A 21542-nucleotide genomic window follows, 5' to 3' on the forward strand; every position below is an offset into this window, starting at 1 on the left:
ATCAGGGGTAGCTCCATGTGAATCATTCTGCTCCATAAACAACGGAGCCTCAGCCGCCGCTTCGCCTGCAGAGCAGCTCATCACCCTCGAGTGCGGCCACATCCCCGGCCCTGCTGGGCACAGAGTGCTGGGAAGGTCCCCAAAATGTCCCTGAAAGGTCCCCTAGATCTGTTCCTCTGCCACGCTGGGGCTGGGGCTGCTCTGCAAAGCAGAACCAGTGCCTGGGTCCTGCCCTGGCCAGCTGGGAGCAGCCCCTGCGTGGTGTGAAGCAGCAGCTCATGATATCCAGGGCTGCCAAAACCGATGGGAAGTGGGATTTTCCTCCGTGGGCTCTGTGTGGCTGTGGTTGGATGGCAGCCACTTGCCAGGTGGCCGCTCTGAGTGGGTCCCCAGTGCAGACATTCCCTGCCACGCCACACAGTGCATCCTCTCCCCACTGCAGACACGTCCCAGTGCATCCCAGTGCATCCCAGTGCATCCCAGTGCATCCCTGCCCAGACCCCCCTCCACACCTGATGTCGTCCTCGTTGGCAAAGATGATGACGGCGCGGGCGTGGGAGGTCTCCAGGAGCCGGCGGATGATCTTGTCAAACTCCCCTGGCTTGGGCTCCCTCGGGATCTTCACGGACTGGGCCACGCAGACCCCGCCTGCAGCAGAGAGAGCCCTGGCACTGAGACACCCCACGAGTCCCTGTCCCCTGGGGATGGCCCCTCTCGCAGGACAGGCCAAGCTGGGTCTCTCCAGCAGTCCCACCAAGGGGCTGAGCACTTCACCATCTCCTCAGACCAGACCTCGTGGCCACCACCCAACCCCTGGGACAGGCCCCCAGCTCTCCCCTTACCCCTCTTCTCCCAGGTCACTGCCTTCACCCCTCCTCTTCCCCCAGCTCAGCCCTTCTGCACCACATTCCCTCCCACCCTGTATCTCCACAGCTTCTCTCTGCCTCCCACCCACTCCTCTGGTACCTGTCACCTTCAACCACCACCACATCACACTCCAGATGTCCCCAGGACAGACACACAGTCCATCCCAGCGGCTCAGTGAGGATTTCCCAGCCAGTTCCAAGCAGCAGCCCCTCCCCAGCCCAGGATTTGGAAAGGGTTCTGCACACAGAATGGTCAAACTCCAGCAGAACCATCCCATGGGAAGAGCAGACAAGCCCTTCAGTGCCGAGCAGCCAGGCCCTGCAGAGGGGTTTGTTCCCATCCCAATGGCACTGGCCAAGTTCCAGACCAGCTTTCCGAGGAGCCATTGCAAAAAGCAGGCAATGAAAATTAGAGACAATTGGAAGAGCCCCCACACTTCACTGCTGGGCTCCCACCTCCAGCTCCAAAAAAACCACAGCCCTCCTGCTCCTGCATTTCTGCAGATGTCAATAAAGAGAGAGATGGGAGAGAGAATTAAACATTGCGGGACCTTCTGGATGTAATTGATGGTCTCAATTTGCATAGTAAATGACATGCCTGATGCCTCCTGCCACTAACAGAGCACAGCTTAAGCAAAGGTCAGCGTAATTACCACCCAGGGCTGGGAGAGACTCCCAGAGCACGGCCCTGGAGAGGAGCAGGACAGGACAGGCTCCAGGAGACTTTGCTCCCTACTGGGGCTGCAGGAAAACTGGGAAAATTTGGCCCCTTGCAGCCAAAACCCAAGAGGAGAGCGATGCGCTGGGTGCCGAGCAGGCAGGGAGAGCTGCAGGGATGGGGCACAGCGTGCCCACCCTGGACCCACTGGTCAGGGCTTTCCAGGGACTTTCTGGGGGTTTGTTTTCCTGTGGTAAGAAATTGGGCCAATTTGCTGCTTGTTCCCCATATGGGGAGCCAGATGGATGGAGAGGAGGGAGTTGGATAAACAGACAGATCAGCCAGGCGAGGCGGGCAGCAGCTGGCAGCGCCAGCAGCACAGGAATGTCCCAGCCTGGGGACACTCACCCTGGCCACCACAGAGCCCCCGGCCAGGCCAGGGTGTCACAGCACACTGCCAGGGGCCACCGTGCAGTTTAATTACAGTTTCCATGGCAATCAATGGAGAAAATCCAACAAAAGCAGCAGTTTGCAAACACTGAGAGCCTTCCAAAAGCCCTGGCACGGCCAGGCGGGAGCTCACACACACGAGTGGCAGCTGGGGGCTGGCACGGGCACACACCTGCGTGCCACCAGCCACTCGTGCTAGGGAACATCTCCCTGCACACGTGGCAGAGGAGATGGGCCCATAATAAACGAGGCTAAATCGATGGCAGCTCAGAAATGACCATGACGTGACTCGGCTGCTTCGTTAAATCAAACTAACGAGGAACACAGCTCCTCCAGGTGACAGCCTGCAGGGCCAGGGAGCCCCTGCTTCCCACAGCAGATGCTGACAATGTTTTGATCCTCTTAATTAATGAAAACGTAATCACCAACAGCAAGAAGTCCAGGGTGTCAGAGGGGCAGTGGCTGTGTGGTTTGGGAAGGGGATTTGCCAAGTGATGCTCCCACTGTCTTCGCACAAAAATCCATTTAGTCAAAACACTCCTCTAAAGCCAGAAATCAAAGTGAGGAGGTGGCAGTGATGGCGAGGAGGTGACCACTCTCCCTACACCAGTAGGATGGCACAGCACTGCTGCCTGACTTGGGACGAGGTGTGACTCTGGGAGAAGGCAGCAGGTGAGGCATGGGGACCCCTGTCCTCCTCCCCCAGCTTGGGAAAGGAACAAAGAGGAGCAGGGATGGGGGGAACAGGCCCACACTTCCCACGGGCAGCTGCTGGAGGCAGCTTGGGGCCAGGCAGTCGGAGGAGATCCCACGAGTCACTGGTGCCACAGGACTCGGGGCACTCGCCGCAACAAACAGCCTGGAAAACCCAGCCTGAGCCACATCCAAACCTCCCCTTCCAACGCTGCCTGCGCCATCCTCAGGCACGCGGCCGAATCCCTCGGTCCCGGTGGGATCCCGCCTCCCCCGGCACCGCCGGGGCCGCGGGGACTCTGCTGGTGCCGCTGGGGGTAGCGCCTGTTGTCAAACACGGGTCAGGGTTTAATCTCCACCATTACGGCTCCGTGGGAGCGCAGCCACTCCGGCTTCCCCTCTTGATTGCCGGTGCTTAATTAGCTCCTGGCTCAGGGGGCTCAGCCAGCGCTCCCGCAGAGCCCGCCGAGCTTGCAGCAAGCAGGGAGCTGCCTGAGGGGGTAAAGCAGGGACCGGCTCAGCCCTGCTGGAGCAGCCACGTGGATGTTCCCCCCCACCCCGGGCAGTCCTGGTCACCCCGGGGAGGGATCAGGCTCTGCACAGCCCGGCAGCGATGGCATTCCCACTCCCAGCTCCCCTCCTAACTCCAGCCTTCCCAGGAGATTCCCGAGCCCAGAGCCTTCACTGGGAGCGCTGCGCTGCTCCCCTGCCCCGCGACTCATTGTTTGTGTCGCTCCAAAGCCTCCAGGAAGCAAATGATTACAGAAAAAGCCCTCAGGGACAGAGATCTGCCCCCTGTCCTGCACGTGGTGAGAGCGAAAGGCTGCGGTCAGAGCTCCTGCCTCAAGATTTGGGAGTGGCTTTTTGGGGGCGATCTCCTGGTGCAGCCACCGCGAGTAATGAACCCGGCTGGAACCAGAGAGAGACAGCCAGGGATGTCACATGGGGATGAGCAAACGCATCACAGTTATACATCAGGCTCCTAACTAAAAAACTTAGTGAAGGATGAAACAATACAGGGGGGGAACGGCAGCAAGATTGATCCAGGTACGTGACTAAGGGGTTGGGCTGGGAATATTCCCCTCTTCACAGACCCAAGGTGTGGCACACACCTGCTCCAGCACACAAACATCCATCCCAGCCCTCATCTCCAAGAGCTTGGAGAGAGAGCAGAGACCTCAACGACGCAGAGCCAGAGGGTCCTGGGTGGGTCTGCCCGACCACCAAAGTGATGCCACAGGTCAGGGGCATGGGGAAATGCTGGACAGAGGGGCTGGAGGTGAGGACACCAGGGACACCCCGATGCTGGCCCTGCCATGCAGTGGAAATCCAGCTGGCAGCCACTGCCAGTGCAGGATGCTCTGGGGGAGCAGGAGGGATGTTGGGAGCAGAATGCACTTAAAACACTTTAAAATGGCTGAAGAAAACACATCCCTTGCAGACTGAACATCTCTGCAGTGCTAAAACCCAAAAAGCAGAGCTCTAGTGAACAAGGACTCTCCAGCCACCAGTGCAGCCACCAGCAACCACCAGGGGCCAACAGCATCATCGCCAGAGCCACCGCAAACACGGATAAAGAGAAAAAGATAAATGAATAAAGATGTAACAGCCACCCAGGTCAGCCTGTTGTGGTAGCCCAGGGCCAGCCCCAGCTGCAAGAATAACCCATCTCCAGGGCGAGTTTCCTCCCTGCATGGCTGTCGGAGGTCGCTTTGTGCCTCAAGCAGAACCGTTTTCCACTGCGCTGCGAAGCTTCAGCGTGAGGCTCTGCTAAAAATTGAAACTGAAGGTCAAGTTGATAATGCATCAGAAAGCAAACAGCTTGAGTGCGAGCTGCTAACGACAGCAATGAGCATTATTGCCTGATGGAAATAAAACCCGACTCTGAAGGCTCAGGCTTGGCATGAGAAATGAAGCAGAGCGCTGTGGGGAGGAGAGCGGGAGCTGCTCACCCTGAGCCGGGTGGGTGAGGAACCCCCAGGCAGAGCCAGCACGGGGGGATGGGGATGGGGCTGGGGTTGTTCCCCTGGCATAAACACCCCCACGGGGAATCTCCACTTGACTAACAGCCAGCCAGAGCCTGGCACAGGCCAGATCCTCACTCAGCTGGCAGCGCTGTCCGTCCCTCTGACAGGCTGCAGGCCCCTGCAAGCAGTGACAAATCACAGGGTCCTTTAGGCTGCTGGAGAAATGCAACTGAGAGCCAGGAATATCCCAGAGATCCTTCACCCCTTCCCAATGGATCTGTGCTTGTGTTTGGTGCCAGCAGAGCCCTTCGCACAGGGGAAGACAGAGAGGTGAAGTGGGCAGAGCCTGGCTCTTCCTCCAGCCTGGCATTGCCACCACAGATGGCACGGCTGGGGGGGTTTAAATACATAAAATAAAGGGAAAAAAAATAAAAGAAAAAGCACGTTTTTGGTCCAGCCTCACCATTATTCATGGGCAAGCAGTGTGGCTGACACCCCACATCGCTCCCAAGGGAGATGCTCCAGGGAGCAGCTCAGAGCCCACCCCATGCCCCACGGACAGCTCCCACAAATCTCCACGTTCCTGCAGTGTGTCAGGGCCGCAGCGTCACTGCTGGCACCACACGGGCTGCCCTCACGCTGCAGGCACCGTGGAAATCTGCTTTTTGATAACTAAATTATCACTAATGCACATAATCGCCAGGTTATGTGGATCCCCAAATTACAGGACTGCCACAGCCCCGGATTAACACGTGGCTGCTCTGGCTCTGCGTGCACTCCTTTACTCTGCAATTACGCCGTCGGATCGTTAACATCTGGTCAGAGGAGCTCGTGGTAACCACAGGTATCTCAAAGGAGAAGAGCTCACGCCGCAGCAGGACCACCAGTCACAACCACCACTCCTTACTGGTGCTTAGTGGAGGAGGAGCGTGGGTTTGAATCGTGCCTGTGCAGACCCTCGGCTGCCCCACAGATCCCCCCATGGATGGGGCAGCAGAACATCCCCCAAACCTGCCAGGCACTGTCACACACAGCCAGCACAGCCCCTTTGCACCTGCAGCTCCACACGTCCCCTGCAGCCACCGCTCCGCAGCATCCCCACACGCTGCTCCTCCAGAAGGCACAGCCCCGTGAAAAATATTCCACTTTTCAAGTGAAAATCCTGAAGAGCAGCTCCCAAGTTGGATCCCCAGATGGGTTCCTCTGCATACTAAAAGCACAGCCGGCTGCGGTGCCAGGGATGGAATTAACGCTGCTCCTATTTATAGGGCTTTGATTAGGAGCTCGTCACCTCGAAGTTTTTATTCCCTTTATCCATTTATAAGGCCATAACGCAGTTTGACTGGCTCCAGATAGGCCGGTGTCCCACTGACTTTGCCAGAACCTAATGTGCCATTCAGACACACTTAAGCCTGTAATAAGCAGCAGCCTGTGCCCTGCAGGGGTTTAACTGGCTCAAAGAACATCCTTCAGCTCCTGTCCCACCCCGTGCTGGGGGGCTGAGGTGATGCCAGAGCCAGGAGGGACCCCAGTGCTGTGCCAGCCCCTCCCTGGGGTCCTGGGACAGCTCCGCGTTTGTGGTAGCAGCACCCACAGCAGCGATTCCCAGGGCTCCTCACCCATCCTGGGGTTGGTGTTCAGGTCCCCACAAGCTCCTGCGCTGCTCCCAAGGCTGCTAATCCCCTCTAAGCATCCCAGAGCTCCTGTCAGCAAAACGCTTTCTGCCTCCAGACAAATCCTCCCAAAGAGTTTTGCTGAGCACGGACTTTCCGCCCGTCCAAAGCCCATAGACAAATTAAAGCACCTGCCCTGGGGGATAATTCCACTAAAATTGGGTGCAGCTCATGGTGGTGCCAACTTGATTTCCTGTTAAAACCTGGGAGTATTTGTAAAAGTCTTGTCTTCTGGAAGGCGCTCAGCGCCGTGGCTCAGGCGCAGAGGGAGGGGTGAGAGCAGCTCAGTGGAGCTGGGGAGCAAGGAGTGGGATCCCAAAAGCAGCCTGCCCTGCAGCGTGGAGGCAGCCCAGGATTGCTGGTCCCAAGCCTTGCTGGAAAACCTGGATCCTTGTTTGGGCAGCCCCAAAACCCACACTGCTCCAGGGCCATCCCCCAAAACACACCACCCATGCCAGCTCAGCCCGAAGAGTCCAACCAGACACATCCCTCCATCCCATCCTTTTCTCCTCCTGTCTCAGCTGCTCCCATCCCAGGAGAGATCCACTCACCATCCTCCCTGGACTTCTGGATGAAGGCCTCCACGCCGCTTTCACCGTAGCTGCCCTCGGAGGCCAAGGTGGAGACATAATTCCACTTGAGGGCTTTGACAATGTCCACCATGGCCTGGGCCTGGTAGGTGTCCGAGGGGACGACGCGGGAGAAGAAGTCGTAGCGGCTGTTGTCGCTCAGGTCTGGCGCCGTGGAGGCATAGCTGATCTGGGGGATCTGGGATGCAGGAGGGAAAGGCACAGAATCAGGGGAAGGAGGTGATGATCTCCACCCCACAGCCATGCCCGTGGTCCCAAAGCCTTGCTCTGGAGCAGAGGGAGGTGGGAACTGAGGATGAGCATGGGGTAGGTGCCACCATCGGGTGCTCCAGGGGACATCAGGGCTTGAGGACCACCTGCAGCTCAGGAACACCCAGCAGGACCCCAAAAGGGTTTCTGGAAAATCCAGTGTGGGAAAGACCAAAGGAAAAAAAACATAATTCTGCCCTGGCCAGCACTGCCAGGGTCTCCCTTTGGCTTCTTCCCCAGGAAGAACAGATCCAACCCATCCTGCATTCCCCAGCCCTAAAAAAACCCTTTAAATTAACCAGAGCCACCGCACCTCTCCTGGCACACTGGAATGATTTAGCACCGTGGGACCAGGCAATGTTTAACACTAACACAGCACTTTCCATCTCCAAAATACACCACACATCCTCGTTTATCTTAAAGATGGAAAAGGCTTATTAAATCATCAAGCCCAGGTTCTCCCCACCAGCTGTGGGAATCCGAGCTGGTGTAATAAGTCCCAGCCACCTCGCTGGGAGCCCAGCTGGGAGCTGCAGCCCAGGGATGAGATGTGCACCAGGGCTGGGTGTCCCAACCCTCCTGGCCCCACTCCATTCTCCTCCAGTCCTGCATTTCCCAGTTCCTCCTTTGTTTCTCTGTGATTTCCCCTCTCCCACTCCTGCCTCTCTCTATTAAATGCGATTCTGGTGTTATAAACCCACGACTCCACCTGAATGCTAAAAGGCCCCTGGAAAGGAGCAGCCACCCTTCTACCTGCCTGCGAAACAGGAGATGAAAAAAGGGAGAGATGGAGCAGGGGTGGGAGAGGGAGAGGAAGGAATCTTTATCAAGGCACAAATAGGATTACTCCCCGTGACAATCTGCTTTGTGCTCCGTTCCGAGGGGCTCTGATCTGCTCGTTGGGGATCTCTGACTGGAGCCGGTGCATGAGACTCCATTAAAATTCTGCTCAGCAGGTGAGGCGCTCGCCTGGCAATCGCTCATCCCGGGGGGAGCAGGGGCCCTGCTCCCAGCACAACCCCTCCCCTTCCCTGCAGGATGGACACGGGCTCAGGATGGAGGCAGTGCCCACAGCGTGCCCACGAGGGCACAGGCAGCAGCAATGCCCACGTCAAAGGCGATCTGGGGGCAGGGATGCACCCCTGCCCTTCCAGAGGGTCCTTTCCCAGTGATTTTTCCCCTGCCAAGCGTTTTGGTTTCACCTCTTCCACCAGGCACTGGAGATGGAGACGTCCCACCTACTCCCCGTGCCACGGCCATCCCACCCAAGCTCCAACAGCCTGGGATTAACCCCTGGCCTGCCCATCCTGCTCCAGCCTCAGCTGGAAAACAAAGCCCAGAAAATACCTGTTGATCCACGGGCTATGGACTGGAAGCTGTATTTTAATAAACAAAAGGAAAGGGCTTTTTTCCTCTCGCTCCTCTGCCTTGGATGAAAGTGAAAATAAAATACCGGTTCCCAAATGACCATTTCATAGATTTCTTCTGCCTTTTTCCCCCCTCTGCCTTTTTGATAGCCCAACTCCTGGCACCAGCTATTTTCTCAGATAAAAGACAAAAGTCCTTTTAGATACATAAAAGCAAAATGCAGGCAGGGAATTCAAGGTTCTTAGAAAGAAGGATGCAGTGGGAAGAGGGAGCTGGAAACATCTCTCAGCTGCAAATTTGCTGCACTGGTGGTCCCTTGTCTGGCTCATCTCCAGCCTGGGACAAACATTGTGTTGAGGAAATTAACAGGACCAGCTCTCCTGCACCCCAAGAACTCCTTGGGGTTCTTCTTAGGGTTCTTCTCCCACCAAGAGTAGAGGGTAAAACCTCCTTCCTTCTCTTGTTTTGAATCAAAAATCATCACCCAGAAGCACGCTGAGCCTGGAGAAACACCCCTTGGGGTAAGAAGGATAGCAGGAACCGGGGCTGGAGATGTCATCCTGCTCCTCCAGGGTCAATGGTCTGGTGTGACTGACCTCAAATGCACTGGGAAAGCTGCATTTGGTACCCTCCTTTATCACCCATCATTAACGTGGCTCAGGAGCTGCTGTGGCGTTTTCTCCACCAGCAGGAGACAGAATCCCCCCAGGTTGGGGAGAATTAGGCAAAGGTGGCAATTTCAGCACATCCCAGCTCAGGCTTAAACAACTGATGCCAATATCACCCTGAGCAGGCAGGAAGGAAGAACCAAAAACCAACCAAAAACCAACCAAAAACCAACCAAAAACCAACCAAAAACCAACCAAAAACCAACCAAAAACCAACCAAAAACCAACCAAAACCACTGCAGAGCCAGAGCTGAGCACACTGGTCAGGAGCACCCCACAAGCAGAGGCTCCTGCACCAACCCCCCCATGCCAGATCCAGGGTCAGGAGCAGCTAATTCCCTCCCCATAATTATTAATTTCATGCATATCTTATGCAAAGCCCTGGTTTGCCGACAAGATGGAATTGATTTAATTAGAATTTCCATCATCGAGCCATTTGGATGGCAGCTTTTAATTAGGGAGAGCGTAAAGCACCGCAGGGGCTGGGGCAGGGAGGGGCTGAGCGGGGCTGCTCGGAACTCAGTGCCGGCATGGAATGAGCTGCAGCCCCATCCTGCTGCCCCTCCCCTGGGCACGGGGTCAGGCCCAGGATGCAGCCCTTGGCATCTCCCTGGAGAAGGAAACGGCAGAACTAAAACTGCAGCAAGCACAGCAGGCACAGGAGGATGCCGTCCCTGATCCCTGCCAGACCTGTACCACTCCTCCTCAACAAGCCATGCCCAGGGACCCCTCAGGGCTGGGGGCAGCCCAGGGGAGCCAGGCAGCTGCAATTTGTTTCAATAAGCCCAGTGAAGAGCAAGGAAATGAAGTGGCAGCAGCGGGTGATTAATCAGAGCGTCCCTGGCCGCTGCCACCTTCCCGGTGAAGGTTGTTTACCCGCTAAGTGGGGAAGCGTGTCCTGAATCGCTCCAGCCCTCTGCCCCCACAGCCTCGGGGCACCCTGACCCGAGCCAGGGGGCTCAGCACTGCCAGGAGGGGCTCAGAGCCAGGGGCTGGCCCAGCTCTGCACCTGCCAGCCCCAGGCAGCGCAGCCCGGTGGGGCTGCAGGTGCCGAGTGCCCGGCTGCAGCGCGGGCAGCGCCGTCCTCAGGTGAATTATTCATGCTGTACAACAGCCCAGCGCTGCAGAGAGCGCCTGCACCCGCTGCCACGGAGAGGAAACAGCCACCTCAAAGTGCCTGGCACGTGTCAAACCCGTCCTCTGGCTGCTCACCCCACGCTGGGCGCTTGGGCTCCACCTTGTCACAGCTCTTTCTGGACAGGGACGAAAAATGCACCTCAGATCCCTTTCAGGGGATCCCAGCTGCAGGAGAAGGGCCTGGTTTCCTTGACACCATCACCGCTGTGGTGGTTCAGGAGCCTGTGGGTAGAGCTGGGGCTGGAGAGGCAGCAGCAAGGGGTGGGAAGGAGCTGGAAGGTGCCAGAGCGCTCTGGCAGTGACGCCAGGGAGATGCCATCACACGGAGCCCAGAGCACAGATTTGGGGAAAGGGTTTTCTGCAGGCAGAGCGACGAGGAGTGATGAAACCAGCTTGGACAGAGGATGCCACATCTGCAAGTTGTTCCACTGATGTACAGCTTTAATTAGGAGGCGGCAGCTAACGAAGGACCCGTTATTTATTTATGTAGTGCAGGAGCGACAAAAGCCCTGGCAGGGAGGAGCAAGGCCGGCCTAGCAGGGAGGGCTGGGGGCTGTGCAGGGATGGAGCAGGGAGAGGTGCACAGGAGGGAGTGTGGGATGGGACAAGGGGACCACAGCAGGGAGAGCATCATTTCGAGACAGGAACAGCCACCTGCAGGGTGCTCATGGCTACAGGAGAGAAGGGGGAAAGCTGGGGGGGCTGCTGCGCTGGACTGGTGTGGACTCCTCACCTTGGTGGACTCTGATTCACTCTCTGCTGCTTGCTGGATATCCTGGAGCCCTCCCAGATGTGTTGGAGCCCTCCCAGATGTGCTGGAGCCCTCCCCAAGAACCACTTGAGCACTCCAGAAACCGGAGCGCTCAGGGGGCACTTGGAACACCCTGCAGGGAGGGTCCCCTTGTGCCACCCCCCAGCACTTTCTGCCAACGTCCCCATGCTGGGGGAGCACTGAGGGCGACAGGAGGGACACAGCAACACGGGGCCAAGCGGGAGCAGAGCTCCAGCAAGTGCCATGCCCCAGGGAATGGGCAGAGGCAGCTGCCTGTGCCCGAGGCAGCCAGCGCTTTGCTGAACCTCGGAGCAGAGTCACCCACGCTTAAAGGTCAGCGGCGGCGTGAAATGGAAGTCGCCTTATTCTCATTTTAAGCATGTCCCCGCCATAAAAGCAGTGTTTGAATAACAAAAGAGCAGCAGCAGCACTCGGGTCATGGCGGGGGGAAGAGCCGCCAGAGCCCCCAAACCCCCAGCCCCTGCCTGCTGCAGGAATGGCTGTGCCCAGACACGACCCCAATCCCGTGGGAATGGTGTCCCTCTGCTGGGACCACTGAGGAGGGCACCAACCCCCACACTGGGATTCACTGCTGTCTAGGAAAGGCTGAGATTTTCCTTATTCTCCTCTCCCAAGAGGTTTTGAGGTCTTCATCCTCTACCTGCTCATTCCCCCATTTGCATTTCTTCCCTGCCCCACTGGGCTGGGATCAGCTCTGGATTAAAGTTCCTGGGGCTCAGGATGCAGCAGCAGCAGCACCAGCGCCTGGCTGCTCAGCTGGGGCAGGGCTGCACCTGAGCTCAGTGACGTCCTTCTGAACAGGTCACAGCTCTTTGCCAAGGACCAAAACTGGAGGAGAAGGGTGAGGGGAAAAAAACAAAAGAACCTAGAAAGACTTCAGTTGCCTCAGAGTATTCTGACTGTCACTCTCCTGCCTCCTTCCCCACTGCCATCCTCCCTCCTCCTCTCCAGAGCAAGTATTCAATCTTTTTTGTCTTGGCAAATAGCTTTTAAGTTCCTCCCACTCTCTCTAATTTATATTATTTTAATTATTGAATAGCCCTCTCACTCGTCGCCTGGAACATTAACACGTTTTTAAAAAAAAAGAGACCCAGAAAAATCAAACTCCATCAGCGATCTGGTTCTTCCGTCCTCACTAACAGCTTCCAGCCCTCCCAGGAGGGGACCCGGCTCAGCACGCTGGGCTGGCAGAGGAAGAGGAGGGGAAAGACAGAGGGGGAAACAGCACCAACCCTGCAGAACACAGGGGTTTCAGGGTGCTGGGAGAAGGCCAAGATGGGATGGGGCCCCCATTGCCACTGGAGGTGCAGAATATTTACTTTTCTCCCTCATTTCTGCAGAGGGATTCTTGTTCACACACGCTGCAGCCCAGGGACGTGGTTGTGGATAAATAAGTGTACATCAAGGGGGAAAGGAATTATCAACTCCTCGGCATTCCTGCGGCTGGCACAGAGCAGGAGGAAGAGCCCTACTCACCCCACCACAGCCTGAGCACCTCTGGGGCTGGTGGCACAGGACAAGCGTCCCCAGCCTGGCTGATGTCCCCTTGGACTGGAGCAGAGCAGCCCCAGCTGTCCCCTGCCATCGGCCATCGCTGCCTGCAGCCCTCTGGCTCAGGTGGGATTTCCATTTTGGGGTATAACCCACACCCCTGAAGGAGCATCCCCCAGAACCAAACCCACCCTCAGCCCACCTCCCATCCAGCCCCCGCCACGGGGCGGGAGCACCAGCGCCACAAAGCCGGGGGAGATGAGACAAAGATCCTCCTGCTCCAAGTGTCGTCACCGGAGAGGGAAGGAGGAAGGGATCCCCGGGGACCTGGGGGAGGCAGGAGAAGCATTTTAACAGCACCATCTCTGCCTCCCCCCAGCTGTGGAGGAAGAGACACACAGGAGAAACACCGCCAGAGCGCCCGCGGGGGTTTTGCCGAGGAGTTCTCTTCACCTGGCCAAGCCCTACCTTGAAGAGCCGCAGGATGTTGGCCACCATGATGGACACGGAGCTGCCCGAGGCGCCGATGACGCCGACCACCCGCTCCGGCTTGGTGATGATGGGGGGCCCCCCGCTGACACAGCGCACCTCGGTGCTGTCCTTCTCGATGAGGGCCTGCACGAAGGTCAGCGACTGCTCCAGGGCGTGCGTGTCCCGCGAGCACGTGTCCAGGATGCGCGCGCCCAGCGTGATGTTGGGCAGCAGGTCGGGGTCGTTGTTGATGCGGTCCAGGGCGAAGAGCATGGCCTCCAGGCGATGGATGCCCTTCTCCTTCTTCAGCTCCCCGCAGGCTTTGCCCTCGGCGCCCCGGCCGTGCACGGGGAAGAGCCCCCCGAGCGTGATGTCCCCGTCGATGCGGATGGAGTTCATGTGCGGGTAGCCCTGGCCTTTGGGCTTGGCAGCACCCCCGGGCGCCCACCCCCAGCTCCAGGCACTCAGGAGGAGGCAGAAGGACAAACGCTCCATGCAAAAGTGACCCCCGCTCATCGCCAAGGCCGTGCTGGGGCAGAGCTCGGGCCGGGAACGCGGCGCTCAGGGGGCCGGGCCGGGCCGGGCGGGCGGCATGGCTCCAGAGGGATCCCGCTGCGGCTCCGTCAGCGGCTCCCGACGGTGCTGCCGGCCCCGGGGGAGCAGCGGGAGGTCGGGATGCAGGAGGGCGCCGGGGTCTGCATGGCTACACCAGAGAGGAGAGACAGCGGCAGAGACACGAGCCCACGCAAAGCTTCGGGTCCTTCCTCCAGGGACCTTGGAGGGACGGAGAAAAGGGGAGAGAGAAAATTAGGCAGGAGCAGGAAGAGGACATTGGCTATTCTGGGATTTCATCAGGGAGATGGTGGAAATAAGCACCGGGGGTTATTGCAAAAAATAGATTCGGGATTCACTGGGTCTTTGATTCATGCCAGGGGTTTTGGCTCAGCCAAACTGCATCCGGGCAGAGGGGCTGGTCAGGGCCTCGGGGACACTGCGCCACAGAGCAGCACAGGTCAGCGACCAGCTCAGAGGGGGCCCTGAGACCCTGTCCCAGCCTGTCCCTTCTTAAGGGAACTGAGAGGGTGGGACAAGTCCCAAGACAGTGTCGGAGTGGGCAAACCCCACACACACTCCCAGCCTGGTCCCTGCCTATCCTAAAACACCCCTACTTTTTCCCAGCGGGTTTTTCAGTCCCCTTCCACAAGCTCACTTGTCTTAAGCCCCACAAACTGAGGTCTGCATCCTCAGCTAGAGCCAGGCACTGGCAAAACCCAGCGTTCCGGATCCGAGTCACAACCCAGAGCACTGCGCTCCTGCTGCTCTCCCTTCAGGCCACTGATTCCTGAGCCAGCAGCTGCTTCCGTTATCAACGGCTTCCAGCAGCTGATATCGACAGCACCTGAGCTGCCCCCACCCCAGCAGCACAGCCCCTGCCTCAGTTTCCCCCCCAGGCAGGCTCGCCCTCATGCCCATCCCCGCCGTGGTCTCCCAGCAGCCGCTGATGGATGCTGAGGGCAGTGCATGATTAATGCAGGCACCAAAAGCAGCGAGGAGCCGAGCAGGCAAATGCATTCCCCAGGCAGGACGAGCAGCAGCAGTGAGACCAAGGAAACAGCTTAAATTAATCTCAGCTCGAGCCCAGAGCCGGCACCCAAGCCCATGGCTGCTGGACAGAGTCTCACCAGCCCCAAGGGTGCTCCTGCTCCGCAGCCATCCCAGCCAGGAGGACCCTGGCTTCAACTCACCTCCATAAATTATGCACCTCCCCGCCCGCCGCAGCCTTGCTTGAAGGCCCATCTCCAAAGCGATTCTGACAGCCGGGGCTTTTAAGGAACCAGAATTACCCGCTGCCCAGCGCTGTGCTTCCAAAGGCAGGAGGTTGGGAATGCTGCAGCAAAACCCCCGCCCCAACCTGCCAGGAGAGCCCCTGGGAGCGCAGCCCCGCTCGGATGGGGGTCAGGGACAGGGATCAGGCCCCTGCATGGTGCTGGCCCCTCTGCAAGGACCACCCCACGCATCACCAGTGGGCACGGAGCAGGGGAATGTGGCTCCTGCACAGCCTGGGAGCAGGTCAGGCTCTGCCCGTGCTGGGGAGGAGGAGGATGGGGAGATGAAGGATGCTCAGACACCACAGCCAGCTTCAGAGTCCCGCACCAGCCAAAAGCAGGTCACCTCTCCCACCCTCATCCCCGGAGCTGCAACATTTCTGCCCATCAAAGGTGGGATGCTCACACCATGGACTGGCTCCCAGGGAAACCCTCAGAGCCCACGGCAGCTCCCGCAGAGCTGGCAGTGCCCCCAGAGCCCACTGCCTTTCCCTTTCTTCTTTTAAGCTTTTTCCCTCTCTGTTCTCTCCCCTTTGTGGCTCCTTTGATCATATAATCTGAACGAACTGAAGGTAAAAATATCACGGCAGGCAAGAAGAAAGCACAAATAATGGGGAGAGGAGGAGGGAGCTGGTTCGGATCCCTCACGGAATCATCGGGGGAGATGGAACCCGTGCTGCAAACGGCCCAGGAAGGGGTGACAGATGAGCACCCCTGTCCCCTCCACCTGCCCCCAGCAGCTCCTCAGCCACACACAGGTCACTGCTTCCACACAGCCCAGACCTTGGTTCCACCATGCCTGAGCCTCTCCAAAGCAGCTGCTCCACCAGGGGCACATCTGGAGGGAGGTGCACATCTGGAAGAAGACACCTGCCTACAGCAGGTGCTCACGGAGCAGGGAACAGCCTTACCCACACACACCAGGCAGTGAGGGGCCACACCTGCCCTCCTGCCCCACCTGCACAGCTCCACAGGGGCACCCCGAGGGTGGCAGTAACAGGGTGGGATCATCACTCAGCATGGTGCTTAACCCAGCCCCGAAGGAAGGAACAATTCTGCTTTCTCCTACTTCCACCAGCACAGCATCGGTGAGGACAGAGCCTTCCCATCGCCCTCATCCCGGCTGTGCCGCAGCCCGACCCGCATCTGGGAGGTGGCACAAGCACCAGCCAAACCGGGATCTCCAGAGCCCGGGCGTGGGTCATGCCCTGCCCGAGCCAGGGTGGGCTGAGCAGCGCCCGGGCAGAGGGAGCTGCTGCCCCGGGACAGGCAGAGCCCTGCGGGTGCCGGCACCCCGGACATGGGGCCGGGCAGCACGGTGGCATCCTGCCCCCCTCTAGTGGTGGCCAGCGGGCCACCGGCATCGCCAGCCACCGAGGGCCCTGGAAGGAACAGGAGAGGGCTCAGCTGGGCAGGCGAGCCCCTCTTGGGGCGACCTGGTCTAGTGAGAAGTGTCCCTGCCCATTTCAAGGGCTGGAACTGGATGAGCGTTAAGGTCCCTTCCAACCCGAACCATTCTGTGATTCAATTAAATCAAACTCTGATTAAAAATTCCCCCACATCTCCTGCTGCAAAACCCTCTCCAGTGCCCGGAGGAGCAACCGGCCACCCCAGGCATCACCTCTGTGGCTCCTTCCCGCAGCTCCTCCTGCACGTCCCCGCAAGCACTGCCCGAGCTGGACTGTGGTGGACACACTCCGGACAGACCCCTCTCCCCAGAGCTCTGCCTGCAGCAGAATCCATCATCTCCCAGTTCAAAGCCAGAGGGTTTTCTGGGGCTTATCAAACCCAGGTTACAGCCCGGGAGATGCAGCAATAATCAGCCAAGAGCACCCAGCACTCACCTGCACCCATCCCCAGCTGCCAGAGCCCAGTTCCACCAGCACCAGAGACTCCAGCCCAGCCCTGGCACTGGGAGGGCTGTGCCAGCTTAAGCCACACTGGTTCCTACCAGCTCCACAGCATCTTTTTGAAAATCAAGGCTATTTCTTTCCCCACCTGCTCTTCTTCCAGCAAGCAGGGCCAGCCAGCAGGCAGCACAATATCCCAATTAGTGTACACTCACTCTTCCCGCTTGCAAGCAGCCACAGGGTACTTCGCTTGGCTCCTGGTCTTTTTAATTGCAAAAGCTCCATGAAGTAGAGCAGAATTGAGACGTGGACAGAGGGAGGGGACGCCAGGTTAAGTTCTCTCCTGACAGACAAAACCTTAAGCATTCAGGTCCAGTACCCCGGCGTTCGCTCGGAGAAGCAAGGCCACGGCTCAGCAGGCAGCAGTGAGCAGAGACCCCGGATTGTGCCATCCAAACCCCCCCAGCGAGCTCCAAAACACAGCCCCTGCCCAGCAACCTCTCGAATGATGCATGAACCGATAGCACAACGCTCGCACAAGCCCAAGCCCATCACCAAGGGGCCAACTCGTCCTCTCTGCAACCAGGTCCTGCCAGCAGCCGGCTCAGAGCCCCACGGTGGGGAAAAGCTGGGTATGACCACCCACCTCAGTGCCCCGGAGCATCTCCTGAAGGACGCTGAAGTCCAGCCAAAAGTGCTCCCGTAGGGCGCAGATGAGATCCAGGGAATATTTATCACACCATATTTATATATGTCCTTAACTGCAGCAAGCCCTCTCCTTCCGCCTCCTTCCTGCTGCCAAGCAGGTCAGGGCTAATCCCTCACTTTGAAGGATGGGATGGCGCGGCAGGGGGGGAAGGCGAGCAGGATCCAGCCCCGGAGCAAGCGGAGAGAGAACAGCAGCTCACCTTGCGGGCAGGCGGCGCGAGGTGTCCGCGGGCAGCCAGCGCAGAGCTCCAGCGGCAGCGGCTGGAAGGGAGGGAGGGAAGGAGCCGCCGCTGGTCCCCGCTCCTGCCACGTGCAGCAGAATCCCGCAATTAATTTTTTATCGCCATCTGCAATTTGGGACGGCGCTGGCTCCGAGCGAGAGCGCGGCCTGACTGCCGGTGCCCGGCAGCGCCCGCGGCAGCGCGCGGTGTCCCCGCTCCCCATCACACCCACGCCCCGACACTGCGGTCTGGCAGTGCCAGCCCCTGCCCACACCCCCCCGGCGGTGACTCCAGAGACCCCCATCCTGAGCCAGGCTCGGTGCGGGGCCATCCAGGGAACTGCAGGGAGGAAAACCCTCCGTGAGACGCAGCGCCCGGGAGGAAGAGCCGGTGCCCGCAGCGGGCGCGAAGCCGGGGAGGGCGACGGGCGCAGGTTCACGTATGTTATAATTAGGACCTGCCACTTCTTCAAGCCGTTGCCTTTCTGGGAAGAGCTGGAAGGGGGTGGCTGAGCTGACAAATCCATCCTCCTCCTGCCTGATGCCAAAGTTGAAGCACGTGATGCTCTTTTTCGGGGAGCCGTTAGGCTCCTCCGCAGGGCGATGGTGGCCCCTGGGATGTGGGGCCAGAACATGGCTCCGCTCGAGCTTGGATTCCCATGGGAAAATCCCCTTGATGCTGCTCCGACACCCCGGGGTGCAGCTCAGCACACCTAAGCCAGTGCCTGATGCCATCCTCAGGAGTGTTTTGCCTGTAGCCCCCCAGCCTGGGGCAGCTGGAGCCATCACTGCCCGTGGGGACCCTCTGCTGTCACAGAGAGGGACCACCCCCACCAGCAGCACTGCCCCTCCAGCCCGGCCAGGCTGGCCACAATCAGGCGGGATCTCTGCACATCGCATCGGATGATGCGAGCTCCCGGCGCAGAGGTGGCAGGTCCCAGGGAAAAGGGTCTTGTCCCAGCTCTCCCCCTGCCACAGCCTTGCCCGGCTCATCCCCGAGCGCATCCCCCGCTGCCTGGTGGCGGATAGCGCTGCTTACAGGGCACAACCGCGGGGAAGGAAACCTGCTTTTTCTTTCGGCAGTTGTCGTGGTGTTTTCCCGAGCTCCTCGCTGCATTCAACAGATCAGCTCTGCTCCTTCTCTTCGTCCTTCCATCCCTCCCCTCCTCCCCGAGCCCTGCCCGGGGCACACGGCCACTGCCGGTGGGCTCCTGCGGTGACCGCCAGCCCTGCCTCGTGCCACCCCCGCCGAGCCCCGAGCCACAGGTCACCTGCAGCGCGATGGCGATGGCAAAGGCGGTGACTCACCCGCAGCCTCTCCGTCGCAGCCGCCGCCGAAGGCAGCGGGCATCCCCCAGCGCCGGAGCAGCCCACGGAAAATCACCCGGCTGGCAGAGCACGGCAAACTCATCACACCGCGGGGAGGAGGGGGAGGAGGAGGAGGAGGAGGAGGGCTGGCGGGGCTGCACCCGGGCAGGCAGTGGGAGAGTTCTCCGTTTTTTTCTCACGGTTGCCAACTTCCCCAGCGGCTCCCGACGCCTCAGATCCGCTCGCCCGGAGAGCGCCAAGGAGCGGGAGAACGCTCGGGAGAGGAACCCGACCCCGCGCCGGAGCGGGGCTCTGCCCGGCCCAGGGGTGCCTCCGAGGGGTCGCTCCGGCGCCGGGGAAGGGTCGTACCCCCCATAGCCCCTCCGAGCTGACAAGGGAAGCGCCTTCAGCCCTTCGCCGCTCTCCTGTCCCCCCTGCCCTGCCCTGCGGCGGCTCTGCGGGCGCTGCCCGCTGCGGCGAGGCGAGGGCAGCCCCCGCCGGCGGCTCGGCCGCGGTCACGGCCACCCGCCCCTGCCCGCTGCCTCCTGCCCCAACCCCTGCCAGCCCCCTCCGTCCGGACGAGCCCCCCAGCTCCCCTCCCGGAGCCCTCGCCGGGCAGTGGTCACCTCTGGGGACAAAGGTGGCAGGTTGGGGACCGGGGCAAGGGGTGCCCTCCGTGCCCCCCTCGCGGAGGGGAGCAGCGGGGCGAGGAGGGGGCAGCGCTCCGCAGTCCCCACCAATGAATAATGCGATGAGTGGGAGAGGGGGGAGCGCTGGGGGTTCCGGGCTGCAGCCCCCGCTGTCGCAGCCCCCCCAACCCAAAAATAGAAGGAAAGGCGGAAAATTCGCCGGAGCGTTGTGGTGGGGGGGAGCGGCGAGGCTGCAGGGAGGGGGAGCTGGGGGCACTCCATCCCCGGGGGAAGGTGCGGGGGCACCGGGAGTCCCGGGGATGCTCCCCCCGCGCCGCCCGCACTTACCCGCGGGCAGTGCCAAGTTGGCGGCGCCGCCGGCCCCGTCTCCGCCCGGTGCCCGGCGCCGCGATCCGCCCCCGGCCCGGGGGCGCGGGCAGCCCGGGGGGGGCCCTGCGGCGTGCGGCGGGGGCGGCCCCGGCCCCCCCAGCCCCGGCCCGGCCCGGGAGCCGAGCGAGCCGCAGCCGGGCGGGACCCGCCGCGCTCCGCGCACCGCAGCCGCGGCGAGGAGGAGGAGGAGGAGGAGGAAGAGGTGGAGAAGGGGGAGGAGGAGGGGGAAAAGGAGGAGGAGGAGGAGAGCCGGGGCCGGGGAAGTTTTGCATGAAGAGGAGCTGGGAAGCCCGCCGCCGGCTTTGCCAGCCTCTTAAAGCACTAGCGCAGCGCGGGGACCCCCGCCCCGGCGGACCCCCGGCTCCTGGAGGAAGGGTCTCCCCGCCAGGCTGCTGAGCGTCTCCGGCTCCCTGCAGCCACAGCCATCCTCATATTCCCTTTTCCAGGTGGGAGCAGCTCCCGCAAGCAGCGACGAGGGAGGATGCTGTCACCCCAAGCCCTTCTCTTCTCCCTCCCGTAAAACGCTGCCAAGCCCCCCCGCCCCGCGGAGCTCGGCTCCTGCCTCGCCTGCTTTCCCCATCAATCCCCCCCGCCGGTCCCCGCGGCTCCGAGGAGCCCGGCGTGCGGTGTCGATTCATTAATCCAGAGAAAACACAACCCCCTGGTAATGGCCATTGACACATTAACTGCTGCGATCCATCACGGTAATGACACGGTGGTGATTGCTCGGTCACCGGAGCAATTAGGGCACACCCTGGCGCTCACCTGCGGGCACGCGGGGCTGCCGGAGCTCCCAGCTCCTCCTGGGGGGACCCATCCGCGCACACGAAGCGGGGTCCGGCTGTGGGCACCAAAGAACCAAGCACGGACCACAAACCCACAATTCCGGCCTCATCTTCCCTCAGGGGCGACTGGTAACAGCGAAATCCCAGCCCTGGTGAGGGTCAGCCAGGGCCCAGGCGGGCTGGTTGCCCTCGGAAAAGGCTCCTTTTCACCCAAATCCTGGTTAGGAGGGTGGAGAGGAGCCGGTTTTGCCGAAGCACTCGGGATTGCCCAGCTCCAGTGCTGGGATTTGAAAGAGCCCTGGCCTCCCCAGTGAGATGCAGCTCCTGAAAAGCTGCCCAGCCGCCCTCCTGCCACTGGAATGTTCCCGTGGATCCAGGTGCCCAGAGCTGCAGAGCCACCAGGCTGTTGCAGTGGTTTTGTTTACAGCAAGAGCAAGAGTGGTTGTTTGTTGTTACTCTGCTCTAGAGGGACGGGGGGGGCACAGCCCCACCACCCCACCCCGTGTGAGCATCCTCAGCCGTGGCAGCGCTGATGCCAGGAGTCGAAGCAAAAGGAAATCTGCACTGTGCTCGATGGGGAGGGGACACAGAGACCAAGCCCCTGGGAGGACAGGACCCCCTGCCTGCCCCAAGCCAGGGCTGAGGGGGCTCCTGACACCACAGGATAAGCCAGGCACAAATCCCTTGCCAAAAGTAGCTTTTAGAGGCATCCTAAGGTCAAGGTCCCTGCTCCAAATCGGAAACCCTCAGCT

General features: G+C 60.2%; 1 protein-coding gene across 1 annotated transcript in view; it reads right to left on the minus strand.

Moving 5' to 3' along the window:
* Positions 1-20037, minus strand: part of GRM4 (glutamate metabotropic receptor 4) — a 34729-nt gene extending 14692 nt beyond the window's left edge. Inside the window, exons 1-4 of the mRNA XM_053998362.1 lie at positions 19964-20037; positions 13072-13848; positions 6859-7075; positions 513-648 (exon numbers count right to left, since the gene is read on the minus strand). Coding sequence (XP_053854337.1) covers positions 513-648; positions 6859-7075; positions 13072-13590 — 872 coding nt within the window. The 5' untranslated portion in view covers positions 13591-13848; positions 19964-20037. The remainder of the gene's footprint in view (positions 1-512; positions 649-6858; positions 7076-13071; positions 13849-19963) is intronic.
* Between the last annotated feature and the right edge of the window lie 1505 nt (positions 20038-21542).

Source organism: Vidua macroura, chromosome 24, assembly GCF_024509145.1.
Source record: "Vidua macroura isolate BioBank_ID:100142 chromosome 24, ASM2450914v1, whole genome shotgun sequence".
Classification (NCBI taxonomy): domain Eukaryota; kingdom Metazoa; phylum Chordata; class Aves; order Passeriformes; family Viduidae; genus Vidua; species Vidua macroura.